The 26,241-nt window shown below is 42.2% G+C and overlaps 1 protein-coding gene across 2 annotated transcripts in view; it reads left to right on the top strand.

Annotated features, from left to right (window-relative positions):
- The window catches only part of TPMT (thiopurine S-methyltransferase), a 54,254-nt gene extending 28,412 nt beyond the window's left edge, over window positions 1-25,842 (top strand). For both annotated transcript variants that reach the window (XM_075213127.1, XM_075213126.1), the window contains 8 exons: window positions 6,091-6,215; window positions 6,338-6,430; window positions 6,792-6,924; window positions 7,854-7,906; window positions 8,110-8,184; window positions 11,404-11,489; window positions 12,509-12,553; window positions 25,573-25,842. In XM_075213127.1, coding sequence (XP_075069228.1) covers window positions 6,100-6,215; window positions 6,338-6,430; window positions 6,792-6,924; window positions 7,854-7,906; window positions 8,110-8,184; window positions 11,404-11,489; window positions 12,509-12,553; window positions 25,573-25,694 — 723 coding nt within the window. In that variant the 5' untranslated portion in view covers window positions 6,091-6,099 and the 3' untranslated portion in view covers window positions 25,695-25,842. The remainder of the gene's footprint in view (window positions 1-6,090; window positions 6,216-6,337; window positions 6,431-6,791; window positions 6,925-7,853; window positions 7,907-8,109; window positions 8,185-11,403; window positions 11,490-12,508; window positions 12,554-25,572) is intronic.
- Window positions 25,843-26,241: the final 399 nt, after the last annotated feature.

Here is a 26,241-nt window from a genome sequence, read left to right as displayed (position 1 = left end):
AGGGTGCCAGAGTAACAGGTTCACCACCAGTGTTCCTGGCTTCCCTATTCCTCCATACTCCTGAGTATTCTGATTCCTGATTACCTGTTGTGACCCCGGCTTGGTGACCATTCTACTCTTCTGTGTGACCCATTCTGTACTGTGACTTCGGCTTGGCGACTATTCCTTTGGATTACCCGTTTGTACCTGATATTCCTGACTGCTGTGACCCAGAACCGTCTGACCTCTCTACGCTACACTGGTAACTGGCTAATAGGACTGCGACCTGCGTGCTCTCTGCTGCGAAGTCCAAACCTCCTTGCGGGGGTCGCTGGTGAACACCAGGGGTACGTTAGACTCCGCGCCTGTTTGACCAGTGGCACCAATACCGGTTAGTGTCTTATTATCTTCAGCCTCTTAGGCCTACAGCGTGACAGTTTACTCTGGCCATGACTGACGGTACCGGAGAACCCTCATCCTGAGACCTCCTCATCCATTTAGGAGTACGGGTAGAACGCCAGGAGGCCAACCAAGCACAACTCTTGCAGTGTTTACAAGGAGTGATTTCCCGCTTGGATGCCCTGAGCACTTCTCAGGCAGCAGCACCAGTTCCTGATCCTGCTCCGGCTGCTGCCTCACCAAGCGCAGCACTGGCTACCTTTAGAACACTACGGATTCCAACCCCAGAGAAATACGACGGTAATCCCAAAGGATGCCGTGGATTCCTAAATCAGTGTTCCATCCAGTTTGAACTTTCACCGGAAAACTTTGCATCTGAGAGAGCTAAGGTGGCCTATATAATTTCCCTCTTGACGGGACAGGCCCTAGCTTGGGCCTCGCCACTGTGGGAACGAAGAGATGGATCTCTCCTTCATTCTGACACTTTCATTGAGAACTTCCGGAGGGTATTTGATGAACCTGGTGGTGTGTTTTCGGCTGCATCCAGTTTGTTAGCTCTTAGCCAAGGTTCTTTAACTGCAGGTCAATACGCGGTTCAGTTCCGTACCTTAGCCTCAGAATTAGGCTGGAATGATGAAGCTCTCTCCGCCACCTATTGGCAAGGCCTGTCAGACCCTATCAAGGACACACTGGCTTCGCAAGAGCTTTCATCCAAGCTTGGCGACTTGGTCTCTTTGTGTGTCAAGGTAGACATTCGCCTTCAAGAGCGCTCTCAGGAGAGGGTCCAAGGTCGTCGCACTGTACGATTGGCTCCTCGTTTTCAATCTCCAGCTTTCCCGACGGAAGAGCCGATGCAAATTGGACGCTCTCGTCTGTTACGGGGTGAGAGAGAACGCAGGATCAAGAATCGTTTGTGTTTGTACTGTGGAGAATCCGGCCATCTGCTATCTTCTTGTCCCAAGAGGCCGGAAAACTTCACCGCCTAGGCAACACCAGGGAGGTTGTTCTAGGTTCATGTCTCCATTCTCCCTCTCCTTCCAAAGATAACAGTTTTCTGATGCCTGTCACCCTTACATTTTCGGACTCTTCCCTAAATTGCTCTGCTTTTGTGGATTCCGGATCTGCAGGAAATTTTATCTCTGCCACTCTGGTGTCGAAGCTTCACATACCCTGCACTCCATTGCCGCAACCTCTGGTTCTTACTGCAGTTGACGGTAACCGTGTCAGCAACGGTTCCATCACTGACACTACTGCTCCAGTTCAGTTGCAGGTAGGGGTTCTCCATCAAGAGTGGATTCAGTTTCTGGTTATCCCACAGTCCATTAATTCCATCATTTTAGGGCTACCATGGCTCAGGAAACATTCGCCACAATTCGATTGGGCTCTCGCTCAAGTTACCTCCTGGGGCTCCTCATGCTTCAATCAATGCCTCTCGAAAATACTTCCTCCTAACCAACTTCCTTGTCTCTCTCTGGATTCCCACCTCAAACTACCAGAGCCGTATTTAGACTTTATTGATGTGTTTAGCAAAACCGCTGCAGAGACGCTCCCTCCACATCGAGGATGGGATTGTCCTATTGAGCTAATTCCCGGCAAAACTATTCCCAAAGGTAGAGTTTATCCTCTGGCTCTCCCTGAGACTAAGGCAATGTCTTTATATATATCAGATAACCTTCAAAGAGGATTTATTAGAAAGTCTACCTCGCCAGCAGGAGCCGGATTCTTTTTTGTAAAGAAAAAAGACGGTTCATTAAGACCGTGCATAGACTACCGCCGTCTTAATGATATTACCATCAAGAACCGCTATCCGCTCCCATTGATCACTGAATTGTTCGACCGGATTAGAGGAGCCAAAATCTTCTCTAAATTAGATCTCAGAGGGGCCTACAACTTAATCTGCATTCGAAAGGGCGATGAGTGGAAAACGGCATTTAACACCCGTGACGGGCACTATGAGTACTTAGTCATGCCGTTTGGAGTTTGCAATGCCCCTGCAGTGTTTCAAGATTTTGTCAACGAGATCTTCAGGGATCTTCTGTATCAATTTGTAATTGTCTACCTGGGCGATATTTTGATATTTTCATCTGACTTACATGTTCATCGTCTCCATGTCAAGACTGTTCTTTCTCGCCTCCGGAAACATTCCTTATATTGCAAGCTGGAGAAATGCCTTTTTGAGCGTTCACAAGTTCCATTTCTAGGATACATAGTTTCTGGCACCGGCCTGCTGATGGATCCGCAGAAAGTGAAGGCCATTGTCAACTGGCCATTACCTATTGGTCTCAAAGCTACCCAACGCTTTATCTGCTTTGCCAATTATTACCGGCAGTTCATTAAAGGCTTTTCATCCATTATCTGTCCAATTACAGCTTTAACTCGAAAAGGTGCCTGCAGCAAACCATGGCCTGTCGAAGCCATATTGGCCTTCAAAACTCTTAAAGAAGCATTTCTTTCGGCCCCTATACTCAAATAGCCAGACTAAGGGAGACCGTTTTTTATTGAAGTAGACGCTTCAGTCGGGATTGGAGCTATACTTTCCCAAAAATCTGCTTCAGGAACATTAGAAACTTGTGGATTCCTGTCTAAGAAATTCTCTAGCACTGAACTAAATTATGGAATCGGTGACAAGGAATTATTAGCCATCAAGATTGTCCTTGAGGAGTGGCGTCACTTACTAGAGGGTGCCTTACATCCCGTCACGGTCATGACAGATCATAAAAATCTTACTTATCTCCAGGAAGCACAATGTCTTAACCCCCGTCAAGCTCGCTGGTCTCTTTTCTTTGCCAGGTTCCAACTCATTCTCACCTTTCGTCCCGGTTCCAAAAATTCCAAGGCCGATGCTCTCTCCAGGTCCTTTGATAATGACGATACTCTCACTTGTTTAGACAACAAAATGATTCTAAATCCTATACAAACAGTGGCCATCACCAATTCTTCAGTAATCTCTCCCCCTCCAGGGCGTTCATTCGTGGAACCTCATCTCCGCTCTAAACTACTATGTTGGGCTCACGAGTCCAAATTTGCCGGCCATGCCGGTTACAAGAGGACCAAAGAATTCCTCTCCAGATATTATTAGTGGCCTAAACTGGCTTCAGATTTTCAAAAATTCGTATCTGCATGTTTGGTTTGTGCACGCCACAAGGTGCCAAGACAAAGTCATCCTGGTCTTCTCCTTCCTCTGCCTATTCCGGATTCTCCCTGGACCAGCATTACGATGGACTTCATCACCGATCTCCCTTTGAGCAATGGCTACAATACCATCTGGGTCGTAGTAGACCGCTTTTCAAAAATGTCACACTTCACTCCTAGTAAAGGACTCCCTTCAGCTCCTAAACTCGCAGATTTGTTTCTAAAGAACATCTTCCGTCTTCATGGATGCCCTCAAGAGATCATCTCTGACAGAGTAGTACAATTTGTCGCTAAGTTCTGGAGATCTTTTTGTAAAAAGATTGGAGTCAGTCTCAAATTTTCTTCCGGATATCACCCCCAAACTAACGGACAGACAGAACGAGTTAATCAAGACTTGGAGTGTTTTCTACGGTGTTTTGCTTCTGATCATCAAACGACATGGAATGATCTTCTGTATTGGGCCGAATTCGCCCACAACAATCTTCTACATTCCTCCTCTGGGCGTTCTCCATTTTATTATTATCTACGGCAGACATCCCACTCCTCCTCTCTTGTCCGAAGCTCCCTCCTCTCTAGTACCAGCGGCTGATACTCTCATCCATGACTTCTCTCAAATCTGGTCTCAAACCAGAGAAGCACTGTCTACTTCTGTACAGAGACAGAAGAAAGCGGCTGATCTTCATAGAAGAGTTGCTCCAGTACTAAGGGTAGGAGACCGTGTTTGGTTGTCTACACGCAACCTTCGACTTCAAGTTCCATCCATGAAATTGGCTCCTAAGTTTATTGGTCCCTTTGCCATACCACAAGTCATTAATCTTGTTTCCTTCAAACTTGCATTACCTCCGTCTCTTAGAATCCATAACACATTTCATATTTCATTGCTGAAACCGCTGATTCTCAACGAATTCTTCAGAGAACCTGCTCCTCCTCCACCTATTAAAACATCTTTAGGGGATGAATTCGACATCGAGAGGATTCTGAAGAGACGGTTCTTCCAGCGCAAACCTCAGTATCTTGAGAGGTTACGGTCCGGAGGAGAGATCGTGGGTCTCGGAGGCCAACCTTCATGCTCCTCGTCTCCTTGCAAAATTTCTGAGGAAAGGCAATCCTTCTTTGAGAGGGAGGAGGGGAGGGGGTACTGTCAGATGCCGTCCCTGCTGATTCCCTGTCAGACGGGGAACGGACGTCTGATCTCCCCGTCGGCTGCCGCAGGACTTCCGGATAGCGGGCGCATGCGCCCTGGTCTCAGTTCCGTTGCTAGGCAACGGGGCGCTGCTTCTGTTCCCGGTGCCGCCTCCGCTCTCCACCAATCAATTCAGTCTAGATTCTATTTAAACCTGCCTCTGGCGCCATTAGGGTGCCAGAGTAACAGGTTCACCACCAGTGTTCCTGGCTTCCCTATTCCTCCATACTCCTGAGTATTCTGATTCCTGATTACCTGTTGTGACCCCGGCTTGGTGACCATTCTACTCTTCTGTGTGACCCATTCTGTACTGTGACTTCGGCTTGGCGACTATTCCTTTGGATTACCCGTTTGTACCTGATATTCCTGACTGCTGTGACCCGGAACCGTCTGACCTCTCTACGCTACACTGGTAACTGACTAATAGGACCGCGACTTGCGTGCTCTCTGCTGCGAAGTCCAAACCTCCTTGCGGGGGTCCCTGGTGAACACCAGGGGTACGTTAGACTCCGCGCCTGTTTGACCAGTGGCACCAATACCGGTTAGTGTCTTATTATCTTCAGCCTCTTAGGCCTACAGCGTGACAAATTATTCATAGCCGTGACAGCCAGATTGAGTCGGGATCAGTGTTGTCGCATACATGAGCATGCGCCATAGAATGTGCCACATCAACAGCTTGCAACGTCTCCAGGTGTGTAACAGTAACGCCATGACAAGTGAGGCAAATGGCTGCGTGGAGCCAGGCGGCCAGTGTGCGGCGGTGTTTGGGCAGCTGCACTGCCGCGCGAGCGCGCCGCTTAGAGGGAACATTGTTTGTGACCTGGGCTTATGTCACATTGGTGCTATGTGTATATATGCAGTTGTCCAGTCTCTATCCTAGCTGCTTACAGTCTATGAGGGGCAGTGTGACCGGATTAAAGAAATCACATTCACTACTGTGTGCCAGTATATGGATTAAATATTGTATTTAATCACATGCACACAAAGCACCCATCTGTCACAGTTTGAAAATCAAAGTGTTTTATTGTACATAGAATAACACATTCCAGCCAGTGATGGTAATGCTACATGAACAGCTCAGCTTTTTCATGTCTGCTAGTGCTTTGTTAATCATATGGGGTTGAATTGGCTAAATACACTGTTTCCACACCATCAAGCACTGCTTTCACCTTATAGGTCAGAAGCCCTCTATCGCTACTGTGTCACTCATCAAATCCACACTGTAACAACACTACTTCCAGACAACTGGTTTGTTTTGTGCACTCAACAATTTGTTAACTAATACTTACAATTTGACAGTGCTGTTCTAACTTTTACAGTTAAATTATGTCAATACGTTACTTTATTTTTTAATGCTTAAACCACAGAATTGTAGAAATTGTTTTTGACTTTCACAGACCCAAATTATGCCTAATCCTTCTGAACTCACCGAAACAAAGCAAAACCGAGTTCTTACTGAAGAAGACTGGAAGAAAAAATGGGAAACGAGAAACATTGGATTTCACGAAAAGAATATACATCCGTAAGGATTTTTTTCATATAATCCTATACATGTCCTGAGTGGCAATCTTTTTTTTTTTTATTGAAATGTAAATGAATCAATGTATATTCTGTACAGCATTTTGTTTTTGTCTTTGTATGCAGATTACTTGCAGAGTTCCTGAATGAAATGCTAAACAGTAGGACACAGCTGAACATATTTTTCCCTTTCTGTGGAAAAGCAGTGGATATGAAATGGTACTTTAATATTTCTCTAGCAGTCCTATTATAAAGTAGGATCATATTCATCATGTGCAACTTGCAATATAGAAATCTTCTTCCTTTTTGCCGTTTTTTTCCTGTTAGTTATTTGTCTGTGACTGAATGTGTACAGATCAGTAGTGCCAGCCTTGGCTGAATAAGGAAGGCCACACCTTATTATCTACATATTGTACACATGCCTGCAATTATTTAAAACATAACCCACATACCCCAAATGTGTATTATTTATGTGAAAAATTGAGACTGCAGTATTTTTGGGATTTATGGATATAACTGGGGTCATTCAGCTGCAACTATAAAAAACAAAAAAAACCTAACTTTTTTTGGTTCACCGCAGGCTGGCAGATATGGGACATAACATTGTTGGGGCTGATATCTCCGAACTAGGACTAAAGGAATTTTTTGAAGAACATAATGTGGCTTATGTTGAAGAACCTGTAACAGGGATTCCTGGAGCTAAAGTGTTCAAGGTCAGTTGAACTTCACTCATGCTTTTATCTTATCATTAATCATTTATAAAACAAGAGAATCTTCCACAGTGCTGTACTGAGTAATACTAGGTACACACAGGAGCTTTTTCATCCAATAATCGTGCCAATCAGCCAACATACGACCGTTCGGTCGGATGTTGCGTTAGTGTGTATAATCACACGATGGTTGAAAGTCCTCCCAAAGTGCAGACTTTCGTTATTTTTAGTTGGTCGTACTGTTTAATAATCTCGTTCCAGTCACAGTTCGATCATGTGGTATGTATGACTTCTAAGGCTGGGTACACACTACAGTGTTTTCAGCCAAGTATTGGGTCAATCAAACGATTTTGCACGTGTGTACACTCCAGCGATGAACGAGAATCATTCCAAAGCACAGATAATCATTTGATTTGATTGTTCAGGAGAACTATAAATCTCGTTCAGCTATGGAACGACGTCCTTCCAATCCTGCAGTGTCTATGCACTCACAATCACGATCAGGTTCTCCATGGAGATTACAGAGTCATGATCTTCAGTTGAAGAGCACAGATATAGGAGTAAATCTTTTAAAACATGTATAGCATGAAAACAGATCTGGTATTTGAGAATGTATTCCCACTGCAGCATATTACAGCATTTGATTTCTTAAAATAATATATTAATGCATTGAGGTGCATTCATAATTCTATTTTTGTAGACTTTTCTTTTCAGAAAAATGCTATTAATGGTTTTCAACAAGCCTGTTAACAGTGAAAACATGACCACATGTTTATTCTTCCAACAATGAAGATATGTGTACCTGCTGTCCAACTGAAACCCTCCCAGCCCCAACTCCCTCCCTGACCAACTACCACCATGTATGCAGTTCTCCTTTAAATATCACCTTAGTTCAGAAATTTGACATTGTTTTGTTGCTTCTTTGTTTTCAGAGCACATCTGGGAACATTTCTCTGTACTGCTGTAATATCTTTCACGTGTCTGAGTGAGTATTAACTCTAGGAAATGATTTGCAGGCTGCCATAATACTGTTTTTACCAATGTTGATTTCCTTTTCTTAAAAAATAGTTTCAAAATGTTAAGCCTAAGAAATGATCAACAGTTAATTTGTTATCAGTAAAAAATGATATTTTTTATGCTGGAGTATATAAGGATGTATTTAAACAATTCATTTTGTGTTATTTCTAGCTCGCTCATTGGAACGGTTGATGGAATATGGGACAGAGGAGCACTGGTAGCGGTGAACCCAAGGGACAGAGAACGGTGAGTTAGGATTGCCCATTGTATAAACAACAAGCATGTCTAAATATATATATAATTGAGATGCACCTAATTAATAAATATGATTTCTTTCATTGGTTCAGTTAGGTATTCCATTTTCAAAATGTGTGATATCGCATGCACACGTGCTAAACCTGCCCTGAGACTGGTGATCATCATCCATCTTTATGTATATAGCACCAGTAATTCTGTAGCGCTTTACAATTGGGAACAAACAGTAATAAAACAATACTGGGTAATACAAACAGACAGAGAGGTAAGAGGGCCCTGCTCGCAAGCTTATAAACTATAAGACAATGGGAGTTTGAAACACAAGGGCTTGTGCTACATCATATTGCATATTTTTCCAGCTAGAATGCAAAGGTAAAAAGCATTAAGTGGGCTGTGTGATCAGTCACACAGCAATGTTGGTCAGATGGTTGTTGTCTTGTGCTAGCTGTGTAGAGGATAGTAATAGGGTAACCTAAGGAGATTGAAATGGTGGTTGAGGAACATCGTAAACTTGTCTGAAGAGGTGGGTTTTCAGAGAATGCTTGAACGTTTGTAGACTAGAGAAAAGTCTTATTGTGCGAGGGAGGGAATTCCACAAATTGGGTGCAGCCTGAAAAAAGTCCTGTAACTGAGAATGGGAGGATGTGATGAGAGTGGAAGAGAGATGCAGATCTTGTGCAGAACGGAGGTGTCGCGTTGGGAGATATTTTGAGACAAGTGAGGACATGTATGTTGGTGCAAGTCTGTTGATGACCTTGTATGTTAGTAGAAAAATTTTATTTTGGATTTGTTGAAAAACAGGCAACCAATGTAGAGACTGACAGTGACTCTGCAGAGGAAGAACAATTTGCAAGGAAAATCACTCTATCAATTGCGTGCAAAATAGATTGTAGGGGTTTGAGGCTTATTCTGGGAAGACTAGTAAGGAGGGAATTGCAACAGCCACTGCAGGAGATGATGAGGGCATGAATTAAAGTTTTTGCAGTGTCTTGTGTGAGATATGTGTACATTCTGGAAATGTTTTTTTAGATGTATGGAACATGATTTAGATATAGCATTGATGTGGGGAACAAACGATAGTGGTGAGTCAAGGATCACACCTAGGCAGTAAGCTTGCGGGGTGGGATTTATGGTCATGTTATCAACAGAAATAGAAATGTAAGGCAGGAAGCTTCTGTTTTTGGGTGGGAATATTATTAATTATGTAAATGAAATATTGAGCTTGAGTTGGCGAGAGGACATCCAAGATAAAATGGCAGAAAGAGAGTCAGTAACTGTATTAGCTTCCCTTTTGAGCAAGTCGCCGCTATTCAGTGAAAATTTAACACCTAGGGAATGTAGAGTTTGTACAAGGATAGGGTGATTAACAGTGTCAAATGCAGCAGAGAGATCCAGGAGAATTAAAACAGAGTAATGGCCTTTAGTTTTTGCTGTGATCATATTATTGACAACCATGGTCAGTGCAGTCTCTCTGAAGTGTTGAGAGCAAAAGCCTGACTGAAGAGGATCCAGAAGGTTGTTTGCTGTAAGAAAGTATGTGAGGTGAGTGTAGGTAATTTTCTCAAGAAGCTTGGAGGGGCATGGGAGCTGGGAGATGGGGCGGTAATTTGAGAGAGAGTTTGAGTCAGAATTTTGTTTTTTTCAGAATAGGAGTACTTACTGCATGCTTGAATAGTGATGGAAAGATACCAGTAGAGAGAGAGAATACAGATTTTAGTTACAGGTATAAAGGCACTGCCCTCTGGCTGTGCCTCTATTTGCAACTTCTCTCTCCATAATACTCTCCCAGCCATTTCTGTGCTCAGGCAGGCTTAATGCACTGCTTTGCCTTCTCCATTGGGTCATCTCAGTCAAGCTATGGGCCATCCAATAGTCACGCCTCCTTCCTCTCTGGTCGCACACTCCTCTATTAATACTATTATGAAACAAAAATGTAAGGCAGCATATAGTAAGACAGTACATAGAAATGTTTTTCAACAGTGACCATTAACTTCAGAAATGTAGTAATCAAGCAATAAAGGATTTGTTAATAAGAATGAGAGAAAATGTGTCTAATGAACCTAGAAGATTTGTCCCTGGGGTGGTGGCAGGGCTGTTTCTCCCATGAGGTGAGTTGAGAATCTCTTCTGAGGTGGCACCGTTAGAGTGGCAGCATAGACAAGTTTCTCACTTCGCCTCCTGGCCCACCAACATATGTATACTTACCTCACCATCATTACAATCACTGGCCACTTACTGTGGGAGCAAGCATAGTGACTGATAGAGTGTGAGGAATAGGAACAGGAGAGGGGGCAAAGAACTACTGTTCTTATCCTGTTCCTACTCCTCTTACCTTTTTATTTACTACACACTCTCTCCTTCAGTAAGTTGTCAGTGACCAGAGCGATGTGGGGGCAAGCAGCAATGTATAAGTTTCACCTCAGATAGAAGATAGGACCCTGTGTGGAAGAAGGGCACATTATTTGTTGTTATAATGAAATATTTGTTGTACAAAACATAGTTCCCATTAAATGTCTTCCTTCTTTTTGCATTCACCCAAGAGAGGTATTTTTTCAGCCGTGATGAAAAAATAGCACGTTAAACAACCAAATTGTTTTCCATGGTAACCCTGTGCCTTCTCGTTATCATGTTTATCATGACACTTTTTCATTAGTGAATGTAGCTCCATTGAGGCTTCCAATTCAAACTGGATCAAGCTCTGTTGTCTCCCAAGTCAGCTGACTCCACAATGACAAGACTCCCAGCTCTGAAATCCTGGGCATGCTCATTGTTCACTAATACAGTGAACCCCCGCTTTAGTAGAGCTGGAAGCTGGTCCAGAAGTCATCACAGTACAAGCCAGCTCATCTTGTAATCCCAAATTGGGCTGTTAGATTTTCTCCTAAGTGAACAGAGGTGAGATTTTAGCACTGTTCGCAATTCACCATCAAACCTACACCCTACATTCAGATTGCTCTTTACATAGCTTTATTAAAACTCCCTACACGGCATAGTTTAGCAGTTTAGTGCATGGGCTGTCTTTTTATTCATTAGTAAAAGTTGTACTTACTATGCATTTATTCATGTATCGCTTTATTGCAAACATGTAAAGTGCTCTGTGTATTTATTGCATGTATATAAATTAGACATGCATGTAATTTATTTAAGCTTTCCCACACACTCTGGGACATAATAAATAATATTATACATGCAATATTCTTCTTTCCACAGTTATGCCAATGTAATCCTGCCACTTATGAATATGGATGCTCGTTATCTACTTGTAACAGTTGAATATGATCCTAAGTTGCATGGAGGTAAGAGCGCATATAAAAGAGACAGCTATCTACACAAAATGACTAATTTCTTTATTAAGTTTGCTATTTACTGCCTTTAAGCTGCTCAGATACATACCCAAGAATGACAAAATACCCATTTAGAGCTGGATTTACAGAGTCAGACATAAAGATGTAACCCATCAAGCATGCAGAAATGCCTGTGAACAGGTGCATTTTTACAAGTGGATTTTTAGCTGCATGTATCTTAAAATCCAGCGTTTAGTTTAGGCCAGAGAGTAAAGATACGCTCTGGCTTAGGGAGGGAGTAAGGCTATAGCAGGGAAAACCACAGCATAGGATCTCTCTGTCATAATGTGTTCACACAAGTTCAGCATTAATGTGCCCATGACTGTTCAGCATGGCCCCTAGTGCCTCCACCCAGGGTCATTCAACCTCATGCTGTATAGCAGTGAGGCTCACCCACCAGGGTAGGTGCAAACAGTTCCAGTAGTTAAAAGTCGAAAATTGGTTAAATAATGTTGTGGAACAATAAGTCCCAGCAAATTCTGACAGACATTGACTGCTTGGGCATGCTAATGTATGAGGAACTATAAGCTCCAGCATGCCCTGGCAGGGTTCATTGTAACATGTACAGTAGTTTCACAATAGTATCCAGTAGAAAAAGAAGCACACACACCATAGAAAAAATATTATCATTAAATTAAAAACACCACCCAATCCCTCTTTTACCATTTTCTTATATGCCTCAATCCATAGGAAATCTTTCCGAAGTAGTACATGAGGAAAGATAATTAAAAAAAATATATAAAATGTAAACAACTTACTCCTAGTGGAGCCACAACAAAAATGAATGAGCAGTCAATACACGTTCAGCCAATCAAAGCTAAATCATGGCAAAACTGCTGTAATTGGCTGTGCACTTTTCGATTTGTCCAGGTTATTTGAGTTAGTTCTCATCGTGCCTCCACTATCAGGACTGGTGTCTTATGAAAACTTATTCTAACTATGTTTTTGTGGATTTTTTTTCTTTTCTTCAGGACCACCATTTTGCGTGCCTGAATCAGAGGTAGAAACATTATTTGGTAAGTATATTCAAACTAACATTTGCTACACTGTAAGTTAATAGTTATGTGAACAGTCTTCTCTTGGGTGAAATCTGCTTGTAAATTACTGCCAAGTCTTCATTCCTGATTCCTGGGGCTAAATGTTTCAAACTGAGAGTTTTCCAGCAGGTTTGAAAAGTGGAGATGTTGCCTATAGCAACCAATCAGATTCCAGCTTTCATTTTATAGAATGTACTAAATAAATGATAGCTAGAATCTGATTGGTTTTTCAAACCCCTTTGAAAACTCTCAGCTTGATACATGTACCCCTGGAGGGAGGTTGAGAGACAAACTCATTCTTTGGAAGTAAGGGTGTGCACCGGGCACTTTTAGTGTTTTGTGTTTTGGGTTTTGGGTTCTGATTAGCTTGAGGTTTTGGGTTCTGATTTGTTTTGCCAAAACACCTGACGAAAGGTTTTGGTTCTGATTTAGGGTTTTGGATTCTGATTTATTTTTAAAAAAGCATAAAAAGCGCTAAAATACATTATTTTGTTTTTTTTACACTCCGACGCTATTATTAACCTCAATAACATTCAATAACAATCATTTCCACTAATTTCCAGTCTATTCTGAACACCTCACAATATTCTTTTTAGTCCAAAACGTTGCACCGAGGTAGCTTTCTGGACTGCGTAGTGGAGTGGCCCCGGTACCCAATTTGGTACCGGGGCCACAATACCTCCTCCAACTGGTCTGAATTCCACTGCACATATGGCTGCTCCTCCATCCTCTGCAGCATATAGAGGGTGGAGTTCTAGCGTGTCAATACCTCTTGTTTTCGATCATGACAGTGCATTTTAATTATTTTTGGATTTTCCCCCAACACTGAATGTAGTTTAATATCTGATACGCATCTATCTGGACTGCTTAGTGGAGTGGCCACGGCACCCAATTTGGTACCAGGGCCACAATATATCACCCTCAACAGGTCTGAATTCCACTGCACATATGGCTGCTCCTCCATCCTCTGCAGCATATAGAGGGTGGAGTTCTAGCGTGTCAATACCTCTTGTTTTCGATCATGACAGTGCATTTTAATTATTTTTGGATTTGCCCCCCAACACTGAATGTAGTTAAATATCTGATACGCATCTAACTGGACTGCGTAGTGGAGTGGCCCTGGTACCCAATTTGGTACCGGGGCCACAATATATCACCCTCAACAGGTCTGAATTCCACTGCACAGATGGCGGACACCGGATGGACGTCTAAAACCAACATAGATGTTAAGACCGCAGTTCCTCTTTTTTGGGACTGCACAAACAATTAACGTAGTAATATAAATGGAAGTTACTATTTTTTGGAACTACTGAAATAAAGAAAGTATTAATAGATTTGGCAGTTACTCCTTTTTTGAACTACATAAAGAAAGAACGTAGTAATAAAAATGGCAGTTCCTCTTTTTTGTAACTACAAAAACAAAGAACGTAGTAATATAAATGGAAGTTACTATTTTTTGGAACTACTGAAATAAAGAAAGTATTAATAGAATCGGCAGTTACTCCTTTTTTGAACTACAGAAAGAAAGAACGTAGTAATAAAAATGGCAGTTCCTCTTTTTTGGAACTTAACATGAATTATATAATTTTGTTTATTCAGAAATGATGAGTCTCTCTATTAGAGAGAGTTAATATGGAGAGACCCTATCTAAACATTAATATGATAGAACAAATTGCAGCGCTGTATACGCTGTGTGTAGGTAAGGTAGGGATCTCAAATACCATGACACTCTGTTTAGCCTAATCCCTGACAATGTAATATCACGGAAAGCCTATTTGCTTATCAAGGGCAATGCCTAGCTTCTGCTAAATCAGACAGAGTATGCAGCGCACGTCTAACACCAACATAGCTGTGCCGGTGACATGGCCTGCAGGAATATCTCTGATGGAGATAGAACTAGGCCCCAAAGAGCACATAATGCCAAAAAAAGAGTTGCAAGATGGAATTGTCCTTGGGCCCTCCCACCCACCCTGATGTTGCTGAAATAGGACATGCACACTTTAACAAACCAATCATTTCAGCGACAGGGCCTACCAAACTACTGTGGCTGAAATGATTGGTTTGTTTGGGCCCCCACACAAAAAAAGCTATTCATCTCCCCCTGTACAAACTAAACTGGCTCTACTGAGGCAAGATGTCGTCCTCATCCTCATCCTCTGATTCCTGGCCCCCTTCAGTGTGTACTTCCTCATCCTCACACATTATCAATTCGTCCCCGCTGGACTCCACAACCACAGATCCCTCTGTATTATCTGGAGGGCAGTGCTGTACTTGATTGAGGAATTGATAATTCATTTTTATGAACATCATTTTTTCAACGTTCTGAGGAAGCAACCTCCTTCGCCGCTCACTGACCAGGTTCCCCTCTGCACTAAAAACTCTTTCAGAGTACACACTGGAGGGGGGACAACTCAGGTAAAATAGAGCCAGTTTGTACAGGGGCTTCCAAACTGCCTTTTTTTCCTGCCAGTAACAATATGGACTGTCTGACATGTCTATTTGGATGGTGTCAGAAAAATAATCCTCCACCATTTTTTCTATTGTGACAGCATCCAATGCAGCGACAGTAGATATGTCTGCAATGGTTGGCAGGTCCTTCAGTCCGGACCAGATGTTATCTGCATCCCCACTAGCGGGTCTTTTAGGAAAACTTAGTTTTTTCCTCGCAGCCTTAGGTGTGGAAGAAAATGAAGGTGGAGCTGTTGGCATGTCACGGTCCTCTTCAGAGGACAATTTCCTGACCAGCAGGTCTTTGCACCTCTGTAGACTTGTGTCCGCCGGAAACAGAGACACAACATACGCTTTAAACCGAGGATCGAGCACAGTGGCCAGAATGTATTCCTCTGACTTTAAAAGAGTGACCACCCTCGGATCCTGGCAAAGCGTACGAAGGGCTTCATCCACAAGAGCTACATGCTTGGTGGAATCGCAATGGTTTACCAGCTCCTCCCTCACTTTCTCTTGTAATATAGATTGCAGTACCTATTCTCTTGCACTGCTTAAAAATTGAACGTATTAAATGTAATATAGATTGCAGTACCTATTCTCTTGCACTGCTTAAAAATTGAACGTATTAAATGTAATATAGATTGCAGTACCTATTCTCTGGAACTGCTTAAAGAATGAACGTAGTAAATGTAATATAGATTGCAGTACCTATTCTCTTGCACTGCTTAAAAATTGAACGTATTAAATGTAATATAGATTGCAGTACCTATTCCCTGGAACTGCTTAAAGAATGAACGTAGTAAATGTAATATAGATTGCAGTTCCTATTTTTTGGACTGCTGAAACAGTGAACGTAGTAATATAGATTGCAGTTCCTATTTTTTGGACTGCTTAAACAGTGAACGTAGAAATATAGATTGCAGTTCCTATTTTTTGGACTGCAGAGACAGTGAATGTAGGTATTGCAGTACTAATATTTCAGTACTGCAATAATATATTGCTCTACAATTTTTTTATACTTTTTTAAATTATTTTTTTATATTTTTTTTACTTTTTTTTGTATAATTTTTTTAATTTTTTTTTTTTTTTTTTGTGGAGTTTTTAATAATTAGACAATTACTATGGACTTAGCACAAAAATGCACAGGACAAAAGCACCACTGGACTCAGCAAGGACAGAGCACAGGACAAAAGGACCACTGGACTCAGCAAGGACAGAGCACTGGACACAAGCATAAAGCACAACTGGACTGATCACGCAGGGGTACCACTACCCTACAACCTCCCCCTACCCTGATCACAGCCTAAATGAAAATGGCGGCCGCTAGCGAGGAATTTATGCAATCCGAGTCTCGCGAGATCCGACGCGAGACTTGGACGTCAGAGCCTCAGTTTCATTTTTTTTGGCGCCGGAAATACCCGAACAGTGCTCGGATGACGTCGGATCCGCACTGTTCGGGTGGGCTCGGATTAGCGGAATCCGAGCCCGCTCATCCTTATTTGGAAGTAAATTTAGAAGTAGATTTTGGATGTTAAATACAGTGAAATATTTGAAGGAAACCTTCCCCTAAAGTATGTTAAATAATGTATATCACTGAATGATAGGAATTGAAGCATAAACTTAATGTAAGCATAAGTTAAACACTTTCTGTGGCAAAAACAGAGACTATCCCAGGAAAGTATATGGGAGGCAGACGTATAGATAACACATTGTGTCACTCACCGGACTATTAGTGCCTCTAGTTTTAGACATGGGTCTCTCTCTCTCTTGCCGGCGCCTGTCTTGCGCCGCAGCCGCCTGCCATCTTGACCAAAGGATTGCGCATGTGCAAGACCCATGGACTGTTAAAACCTTGTTCCTAGTTTCATTGGATAATTAATCACCTCTCACTATTTAAGGCACCTGTTGCCCTATTACCTTTGCCTGTTCTTGGTCCTCATTCCATTGAGACACCGAGGAGTTCCCTGTTCCTGCTTGTGCTATCTGTTTGCTGTGTATCTTACCTGCGCCTGGACAAGTCTTCTCTCCATATCAGTGGTAATACCTGCCAGCCGCAGACCGCTCCATGCTACATTGTATCTTACCTGCGCCTGGACAAGTCTTCTCTCCACTTCAGTGGTAATACCTGCCAGCCGCAGACCGCTCCATGCTACCTTGTATCGTACTTGCGCTTGGACAAGTCTTCTCTCCACATCAGTGGTAATACCTGCCAGCCGCAGACCGCTCCATGCTACCTTGTATCGTACCTGCGCCTGGACAAGTCTTCTCTCCACATCAGTGGTAATACCTGCCAGCCGCAGACCGCTCCATGCTACATTGTATCGTACCTGCACCTAGACAAAGTCTTCTCTCCACATCAGTGGTAATACCTGCCAGCCGCAGACCGTTTCAGGCTACCTTGTACTCTACCTATCTCTGGACAAGTCTTTACTTCATGCCAACGGTAACACCTGTAAGGAGCAGCTTACTCTACTACTTTGCATGTTACCTATTTTTGGGACTAAAATCTATAGTTTCTCGGGAGTATAGCTGCGAGTTGCTGACTCTCCTATTACATTGTTGATTGACTGTTTGCATAGACTTTCTCCTGTAGTCAAGTATTTGCCTGCTGTATGCTACCTGCGTGCTAAGCACTTTGGAACTCTCTTCTCCTTTTATCACTACTCATCATTCTGCCGTGCTACCATTGTTTCCACTGCTCAGAGACTATGCATATATATCATTGACATTCCTTCTTCCATTCAGTTTGTATAGCTCCGTATATTCACCACACTCCCCAGAGGGCCGCGACCTGCACAGTGGCAGCCGCTAAAACCATACTTCCTTGCGGGAGTTCCTGGAGAAGACCAGCCACTGTGTTAGACTCCGCGCCTCTGGTGAGTAAAGCTTCACCTGGTGAATTCTGGGTAAAACTGCTAGTGCACGTGACACATGGCCTGCAGATAAAATCATGCTGCAATAAGCAGTAACCTTTATGCTGCATTAGGGCAGTATTTTCAGACACTTTTGTATCTTCCCTTAGTACATATAACTGACCTGCATTCTCAGTTCATAGGTTACTGTGGGATAACACATTGACAGTTAACATGGTGCTTTTATCACACCTTGGACACTGCTTGTTTTGTTTTTGGTCTCTCAGATATCTCTTACATTATCATCATTATTCTGAATGTGTTCCACTATAGGAATCTGTGAACACCAATCCAGGCAATGCACTCAAAGTGCTATAAAACTGCTCATATCACTGACACCCTAATACAGCAGTGCTTTCTCTACCTGTAAAGCAAATGATAAGGCATGTGCCAAAAATATTTGCTAAATCTAAACATTAACATTGAGTCCACTGATAGTCCAAGGAAATATACTTTTTGCTAATTCTACTTTGAAGTGGAGAACAAAATGAAACACTCTCCACTGAGTCCTGTTACCCCCATCTCAAGCATCTGCTTGTACCTTACCTGGGCACTCAATATGACCTCTTAGCATGGATAAGTTCACTGCTGATTCAATGAACCACTTGCAAATAATGTCTCATGTCGTTTCTCAGCATGCCAAATCTTTTCATCTGTGTACCTCTACTACGTTGTATGTCTGTCTACACTGCAACATGTTCCTCTCCTCCCTACTCTACTACCTCTCGTCCAGTGTTCCCCTTCTTACACATCCTCCTTGCCCAATATCTTTACCTAATTCAACCCACCCTCCTGCCAGTTCGACTGTTCTGCATCCACCATCTCTGCAACCAGCTTAGACCACGTATCTAAATGTCCCTTTAGCCCCTATTGCCTCATTAGCCCCCCCCCCCCCCCTCCCGTTAGTATGTATGCTCTCACGGGCAGTGTCCTCTACCCCTACGCTGTGTCTCATGTCTGTCCAGTCAATTTGTCCTTGTCATGTCTTATGCGGCATTGTTTCTGTATGCCATGTGATTTGTTGTTACTAGAAACCAGTGGCGGACTGGCCAGGGTGTCAGCTTGCCCGACGGCAAGTGGGCCCATGAGGCAGTGGGCCCGCTTAGACATTAAACCAGCGGTTCCCAAAGTGTGCGCCGCGGCTCCCTGGGGTGCCGCAGCGCTGTGACAGGGGTGCCATAATCGCCCTCGGAAGAAAAAAAAGAAAGAAGAGAAGAACTTACCTATCCAGTGCCGGATCCTCCTCACTGTTCTCACTGACTGCCGGGCGTGACGTCATCACGTCCGACAGTGTCAGTAAGGAGCAACAGCATAGAGAAGACAGCAGAAATAAAGACAGCAGAAAATGAGGAAGAAGGTAAGTAAAGGAACGCAGAGTGAAGGGGGTGCACAGAGAGAGAGAGAGAGACGCTGAAGGAGGGGAGGGGGACACAAGGAGAGAGACGCTGAAGAAGGGGAGGGAGACAAAGAGAGAGAGACGCTGAAGGAAGGAAGGGGGACACAGAGAGAGACGCTGAAGGAGGAGAGGGGGACAGAGAGAGAGAGAGACGCTGAAGGAGGGGAGGTGGACAGAGAGAGAAACGCTGAAGGAGGGGAGGGGGACACAGAGAGAGACGCTGTAGGACGGGAGGGGGACGCAGATAGCTGGCAAAGAGGGGGGGACACAGTGTGTGAGCTGGCAAAGAGGGGGGGCACGGTGTGTGAGATGGCAAAGAGGGGGGGACACGGTGTGTGAGATGGCAAAGAGGGGGGGACACGGTGTGTGAGATGGCAAAGAGGGGGGGACACGGTGTGTGAGATGGCAAAGAGGGGGGGACACGGTGTGTGAGATGGCAAAGAGGGGGGGACACGGTGTGTGAGATGGCAAAGAGGGGGACTCGGTGTGTGAGATGGCAAAGAGGGGGACTCGGTGTGTGAGATGGCAAAGAGGGGGACTCTGTGTGTGAGATGGCAAAGAGGGGGACTCGGTGTGTGAGATGGCAAAGAAGTGATACAGAGTGATATATTGTGAAGGGGTGCAGTCAGGGCTGCCAAGAAGAATTCAGGGCCCGGGTACAACAAATTCATGGGGCCCCCCTCATATTCAAGTAAGACCCAAAATTTTTTTGCGCCGCCTTACGGCGGCGCAAAAAAATTTAGGTGTATGGTCATACATTCAGGGGCGTGGCTAGCCAAATGGCGGTGCAAAAATTTTGGGAGGTGTGGTCATGCATTTGGGGGCGTGGCAAACGTGCCATTGGGGCGTGGCTAACATAAAAACCACTAGGCTCTCAATTCGCCAGAGCGTCACATATGTTCAAGCACTCCTGACTTTCAGGACATCTACCACCACAGTGTAGTATACAAACAATGCAGTGTGTACACAAACAGTTCAGTCTTGGCCTACACCTTACATTGGGCACAACATTCACCAAAAATTGGTATTGTCCTTACTAGAATCACAACATTTCACACACTGTGCTGCTCTCTCCTACCTGTTCTTCTCACTTTCTCCACCTGTGGCTGCTGGTTTCTTTAGTTGTGGCTTGTCCGGATCCAGGAATGTTGAAGGACCTATTTTGAAAAAAAAATGGCTACATTTAGAAAATTACAGCCAGCCCCGGCCTTAAATCAATAGCACTCACGATTAATAATTAGGCCTTCCTCCAGCCCCAACATTAAAATAATAGTATTCACATTTAATAAATAAACCTATTTCACTTCCTGCAAACAGCCCCAGCAATACCTATTTCCCGCAACCATCACTGCCATTAAATAATTCATAGTCACATTTAATAAATAGACCTCATTCTCCCTAAACTCACCCCAAGATTCAATAGCCCCCAAACCACCCCATCTTAAATTAATAGTCCCTACTATTAAATTGCCTCACCATCACCCTACAAACAAAATAGCGCCCATTAATTAGCCGCCACCTACCTCACACACACTACATTGCAACAAGCCCCCTGTGCCATCACACACATTACTGTGCCCCTTCATCACAACTACACTGTACCCCCTTATGCTCACACTGCGACCTCCATGCTGCTTTTCCCCCTTCTTTTTTACTTTGTGCCTCTCTCCCACTTTTTTTATTCCTCTGTTCCTCTCTCCCACTTTTTTTCCTCCTCTGTTCCTCTCTCCCACTTTTTTTTCCTCCTCTGTTCCTCTCTCCCACTTTTTTTTCCTCCTCTGTTCCTCTCTCCCACTTTTTTTCCCTCCTCTGTTCCTCTCTCCCCAATTTTTTTTTATTCCTCTGTGGCTCTCTCCTTTTTTTTCCTCCTCTGTTCCTCTCTCCCACTTTTTTTCCCTCCTCTGTTCCTCTCTCCCCAATTTTTTTTTTATTCATCTGTGGCTCTCTCCTTTTTTTTCCTCCTCTGTTCCTCTCTCCCACTTTTTTTTTATTCCCCTGTGGTTCTCTCCTTTTTTTCCTCCTCTGTTCCTCTCTCCCACTTTTTTTTTTATTGCTCTGTGGCTCTCTCCTTTTTTTCCTCCTCTGTTTCTCTGTCCCCTTTCTTTATAGTACTGTCCCTCCCTGTTTTCCTCCCCTAGCCTCTCCGTTTCTTTACTTACCTTTTGTCAACTTCTTTCTTTTCTTTTCTGCTCTTCTGTCTCCTCTTCTGTCTTCTTTCTTCCTGCTGGCTGCGGCGCTCCTCACTGACTGACAGGCGTGACTTGATGACGTCACGCCCGGCAGTCAGTGTGAATGGAGGAGAGGAGGGACACGGCGCCGCGCGATCACGTGAGTATTTTTTTTTTTATTATTTATTTTTTCTTACAGCTCCCAAGAAACCCAAGACCCCCCCCCCCCCCCCCCCCCCGCGGGAAAAAAAATAAAAAAAGTTAAAAAAAAAATACCGCAAGAGAGAAAAATAAAATAAGAAAATAAATAAATTTTATTAGCAGCGAGGGCCCGGCCCGGGCCCCCTGGCATGGCCAGGCCCGGGTAAACTGTACCCGCTCCCCCCCCCTCTCGGCGGCCCTGGGTGCAGTAATATGATGAAATGGCACAATGTGATGGTGAAGGGGTCTAAATACATCTTACGTCATTTGACCCAACTACTTAAAAAACGGGACTACCCAGTAATTATTTTGGCTTAGGGGTGCCTTGGAAAAATTATGGTGACCCTAAGGGTGCCTCGAATTGAGAAAGTTTGGGAATCACTGCATTAAACAATATGTTAAAAATGTTAATTACCTTTTAGTAGCTTGAAAAAATAATAGAAGTTCCAATATTATTACCGTATGCAACTAAAATTTAAGTTGCATTACTATTTTAATAAAATCATTTTTCGAGGATACTTTATATTTAAGAATATAATAAATAACTCTGAAAAAATAATTCTGATTCGGGTTATGCGAGGCCGAAGCATACGTTGTATAGGCTCGGATCTTTGCTATTCCGACTGCGCAATGAAACTTAGCTGGGACTCTCAGCCTGGGATCATGACATGCAGCCGGAGTCAACTTCGTATCGAGCTATTGCATACATTGCAAAGACTGCAAATACTTTTCATTGCGTCGGCCTTAGTTTGAGTGTGCTTCGTCAGCTCTTCACCTCGTGCTTGCTCTGTTTGATGTGTTTTATAATATTTTTTTTATATACTGTGGCCATATGCCTTTTAATTTAAATATAATGTATTTTCTTTCATTGTATAAAATTAGTGCAAAAATACTAGGTAGTATATATTTTTAAGCTGCAGTCTCAAATAATAATATATACACATAATGCAAGTTCAATAATAATGATGCCTTTTATTTTCTCTGCAGTTAAAATTACTGTGATTGTTAAAATAGTTGTTAATAATAGATGCAACTATAATACATACTCCCATCGATGTGTTTTTGCAGCGAGGTCCATTATGTATTTCTAGCAGAAATACATAATGGACCTCGCTGCTGTACTGTAGAAATTTGTTACAATATGCTATAACAGTTTACAAACAAAATGCAGAATACAGCAACACAATAATAGTAACAACTATAATTATTATCAAATGCAAAACTACAAATAGCCAATTTGTGGCAAAAGCTGGATTCAACACTTAGGGGGGTATTCAATTGTTCGGCTTGACGGCCGAAATACTCGTGCTCTAAAACTATTACTGTTAATACGGTAATTACTCGCTGAATTTCAGCTCGCAGCTCCCTGAGCTGCGAGCTGAAATTCAGCGAGTAAATTACCGTATGAACGGTTTTTAAGCGCAATTTTACCGTATTAACGGTAATAGTTTTAGAGCGCGAGTTTTTCGGCCGTCAAGCCGAACAATTAAATACCCCCCTAAATTGCAGATGTTCATTTTTTCCCAGTGTGAAGTATTTTTAATTCAATTTTAATTTCAGGAATATTACCCCTACCAGCATGGAAAAGAAAAAGCATAAATCATTATAGCATTATTATTCGGTATGTGCTTATAGGTGTTATCTGTGAGCGACTGCTTTCAGTTGTGCCAAGTAATGATGGTACAGGAAAGGGACTTTTTGGTATATTGGGGCATATTCAATTAGCTTTTCGGTTCGTGATTACGCCCGACTGTAAGAGTCCCGATAATGCAACATCGCATATTTACGTGCACCCCATAGGGTTGCAAAGGGAAATCCGTGATGTTGCGGTACCGTATTGTCACTTTACACGTGCAGCCTCGCACCGAAAAGGTAACTTAATATGCCCCATTGACTGAAACATAACAGCATCTTACAATTGATCCCAAAAAATGTTTATCTGATAGTACAGATGGAGCTGCAAGCTACCATGGTCAGTATAATGGTTTACAAAGTAAAATTTCTGATGTGGCTGATCTTGCTACTTATAAATATTTGAAACTACAGCCCCATTATCAAGTTATTTACAGACAAGTGGTGTAGATATGTTTACTACATGGAGTTTAGTAGATTCAGCTACAATAAAGTTGAAGGAACAGACAAGAACATTTGATAATGTTCACAGAAAGGCATTGGATTTTGTAAATAAATGTAATGACAAAACTTCACAGTTGAATGTGAATTAAAAACAAACATTGGAAATTGACTCTTTGGAAACAACATTGCCAGTTAAGAGGCAAAGGAAGGGGGCAGCACAGTGGCCTAGTGGTTAGCACTTCTGCCTCACAGCACTGGGGTCATGAGTTCGATTCCCGACCATGGCCTTATCTATGTGGAGTTTGTATGTTCTCCCCGTGTTTGCGTGCTATGGTTTCCTCCCACACTCAAAAAACATACTGGTAGGTTAATTGGCTGCTATCAAAAATTGACCCTAGTCTCTCCCTCTCTGTCTGTCTGTACTGTGTGTGAGTGTGTGTCTATATTAGGGAATTTAGACTGTAAGCTCCAATGGGGCAGGGACTGATGTGAATGAGTTTTCTGTACAGCGCTGCGGAATTAGTGGCGCTATATAAATAAATGATGATGATTATGAAAGGAAGAAGAAAAGAATGGAAGATGAGCTTATAGATGATGAAGGAAATTCCTCAGGTTCTCTAGCTGGTTTTCAAGTAAATCTGTTTAACCTAATAATGGATCGCATTGTCCAATCACTAAATTCACATCTTGTACAACAAAAAAAGTTGTGTAAAGATTTATCCTGCTTGGACCCAGCAAACTTTAAAACTATTGCAGACAAGGAAGGTATTATTAAGCTGTCCCCACAAGTCAGCAAAGATCAAGTAATATTTGAATTGTTTTCTTTTGTTTTGAACTTTTATGTATTAAACCTATTGTTTAATGATGATGAGAATATGGATTCCATTTGCAACAAGTGTAAAATTTGTAGCACTTGCCCATCGTGTGTACTTAAAATTCTGGCATCCAACAGACTTCATGACAAGGCATTTATGAACTTCATAAAGTTATCTGCACACTATCAATTACTCAAGTCCAATGTGAGAAGACATTTTCAAAGATAAAGATCATAAAGACAAGACGTAGAAATTCACTGTCTGAGGAGAACTTGGAATCATACACGTTGCTATCCATTGAAAAGAATTGTTAGATGAATTCGATGCAGAAGCAATTATAGACAGATTCGCACAATCATCTAATGAATTCAAACAATTGCTCTTAATATAATGGATTGCATGAAATATGCTTTTGAACTATCTGTTAAAGTGTAAAATATCCAGTACAAGCAAACTATTTAAAAATATCCACCATTTATTCAAAATAAAAATAAAAAAATCAATTATAACAATCTGTATTTACATTTAGTATCTACTGTATACTGCCAGTAATATGTACAATATAAGTATACTGTAATTACTAAATAATATACATTTATTTTCCAAAAGTTTTAATTGTATCCCTTTCCACTTATGTATTTTTTGAAAATTGTATTTATTTCTTATAAAAATTAAATGATAGCCTTATAGCTGTGGGTGGGTCTCCTGGCAACCAATATTTTTAGACCCAGTCCCCCACTGCTTGAAACCATGTATTTATTATTATGCTGTGTACCCATTTACATGTCATAATGTCTTCTGTTTTCATTATGTCATATTTATACTACTATGTTAGGTGTTAAGGATTTTATGGCGCCATACAAATGGATAATATGATAACGTTGTATTATGTATTGCATGTTTTGACAGGAAGTTACACATAGTCTATATCAGGCTACTATTGTATGATTAGTTCTCATTTTTTTCCTTTTTTTCATTTCAGGCTCTTTGTGCAATTCTAAGCATCTGAAGAAGCTTAATGCACTTACTGACAAGCAGAGACAGTGGGGACTTGATTTCTATTGTGAAAACATTTACCTTCTAACGCGAAAATCCCATTCCTAATCAACCGAAGAACTTGAAAAAGTGGCTGGTTGGTGTTCCAAGTCTGCCATTTACTTATAAAATATTAACATTTGGAACTTTGTTATCCATTGTTAATTGCAAAATTAAAACTTACTTGATTTTTCATTAAATTACCAGTTGAAACATGTTCTGGTCCTCAGATAATAGCCTCTTCTTCCGTAACTCTAATTGTATCTATCAATGTCAAAAGACAAAGGTCGCAAAGAGCAAAGTCAATTCATTGCTAATGTTCTTGGATGATTTGGCAATGTTTTTAACTTAAAAGGTTTTTATTAAGTTTTTAGTAAAAGACTATGTAACAAACATGGCAGTCACAACAAAGTACAGTGCATAATGTAGATCCAATAAATCAGTCAGAACTGCCCATAAACAAACAATCAAAAAAAGTAACAAAAAACACTAACACTGAAAACATACAAATACACATAAGAGAAAGACTTCAAGGGGGAGGGGGAGGGAGACAGACAGGGGGGCAAGAGTCGGAGACTAGCCACATTGAACCCAATCAACCATAAAGATACATTTT

Source organism: Mixophyes fleayi, chromosome 5 (assembly GCF_038048845.1).
Source record: "Mixophyes fleayi isolate aMixFle1 chromosome 5, aMixFle1.hap1, whole genome shotgun sequence".
NCBI classification, from domain to species: domain Eukaryota; kingdom Metazoa; phylum Chordata; class Amphibia; order Anura; family Limnodynastidae; genus Mixophyes; species Mixophyes fleayi.
This window is presented reverse-complemented; position numbering and strand designations above follow the sequence as displayed.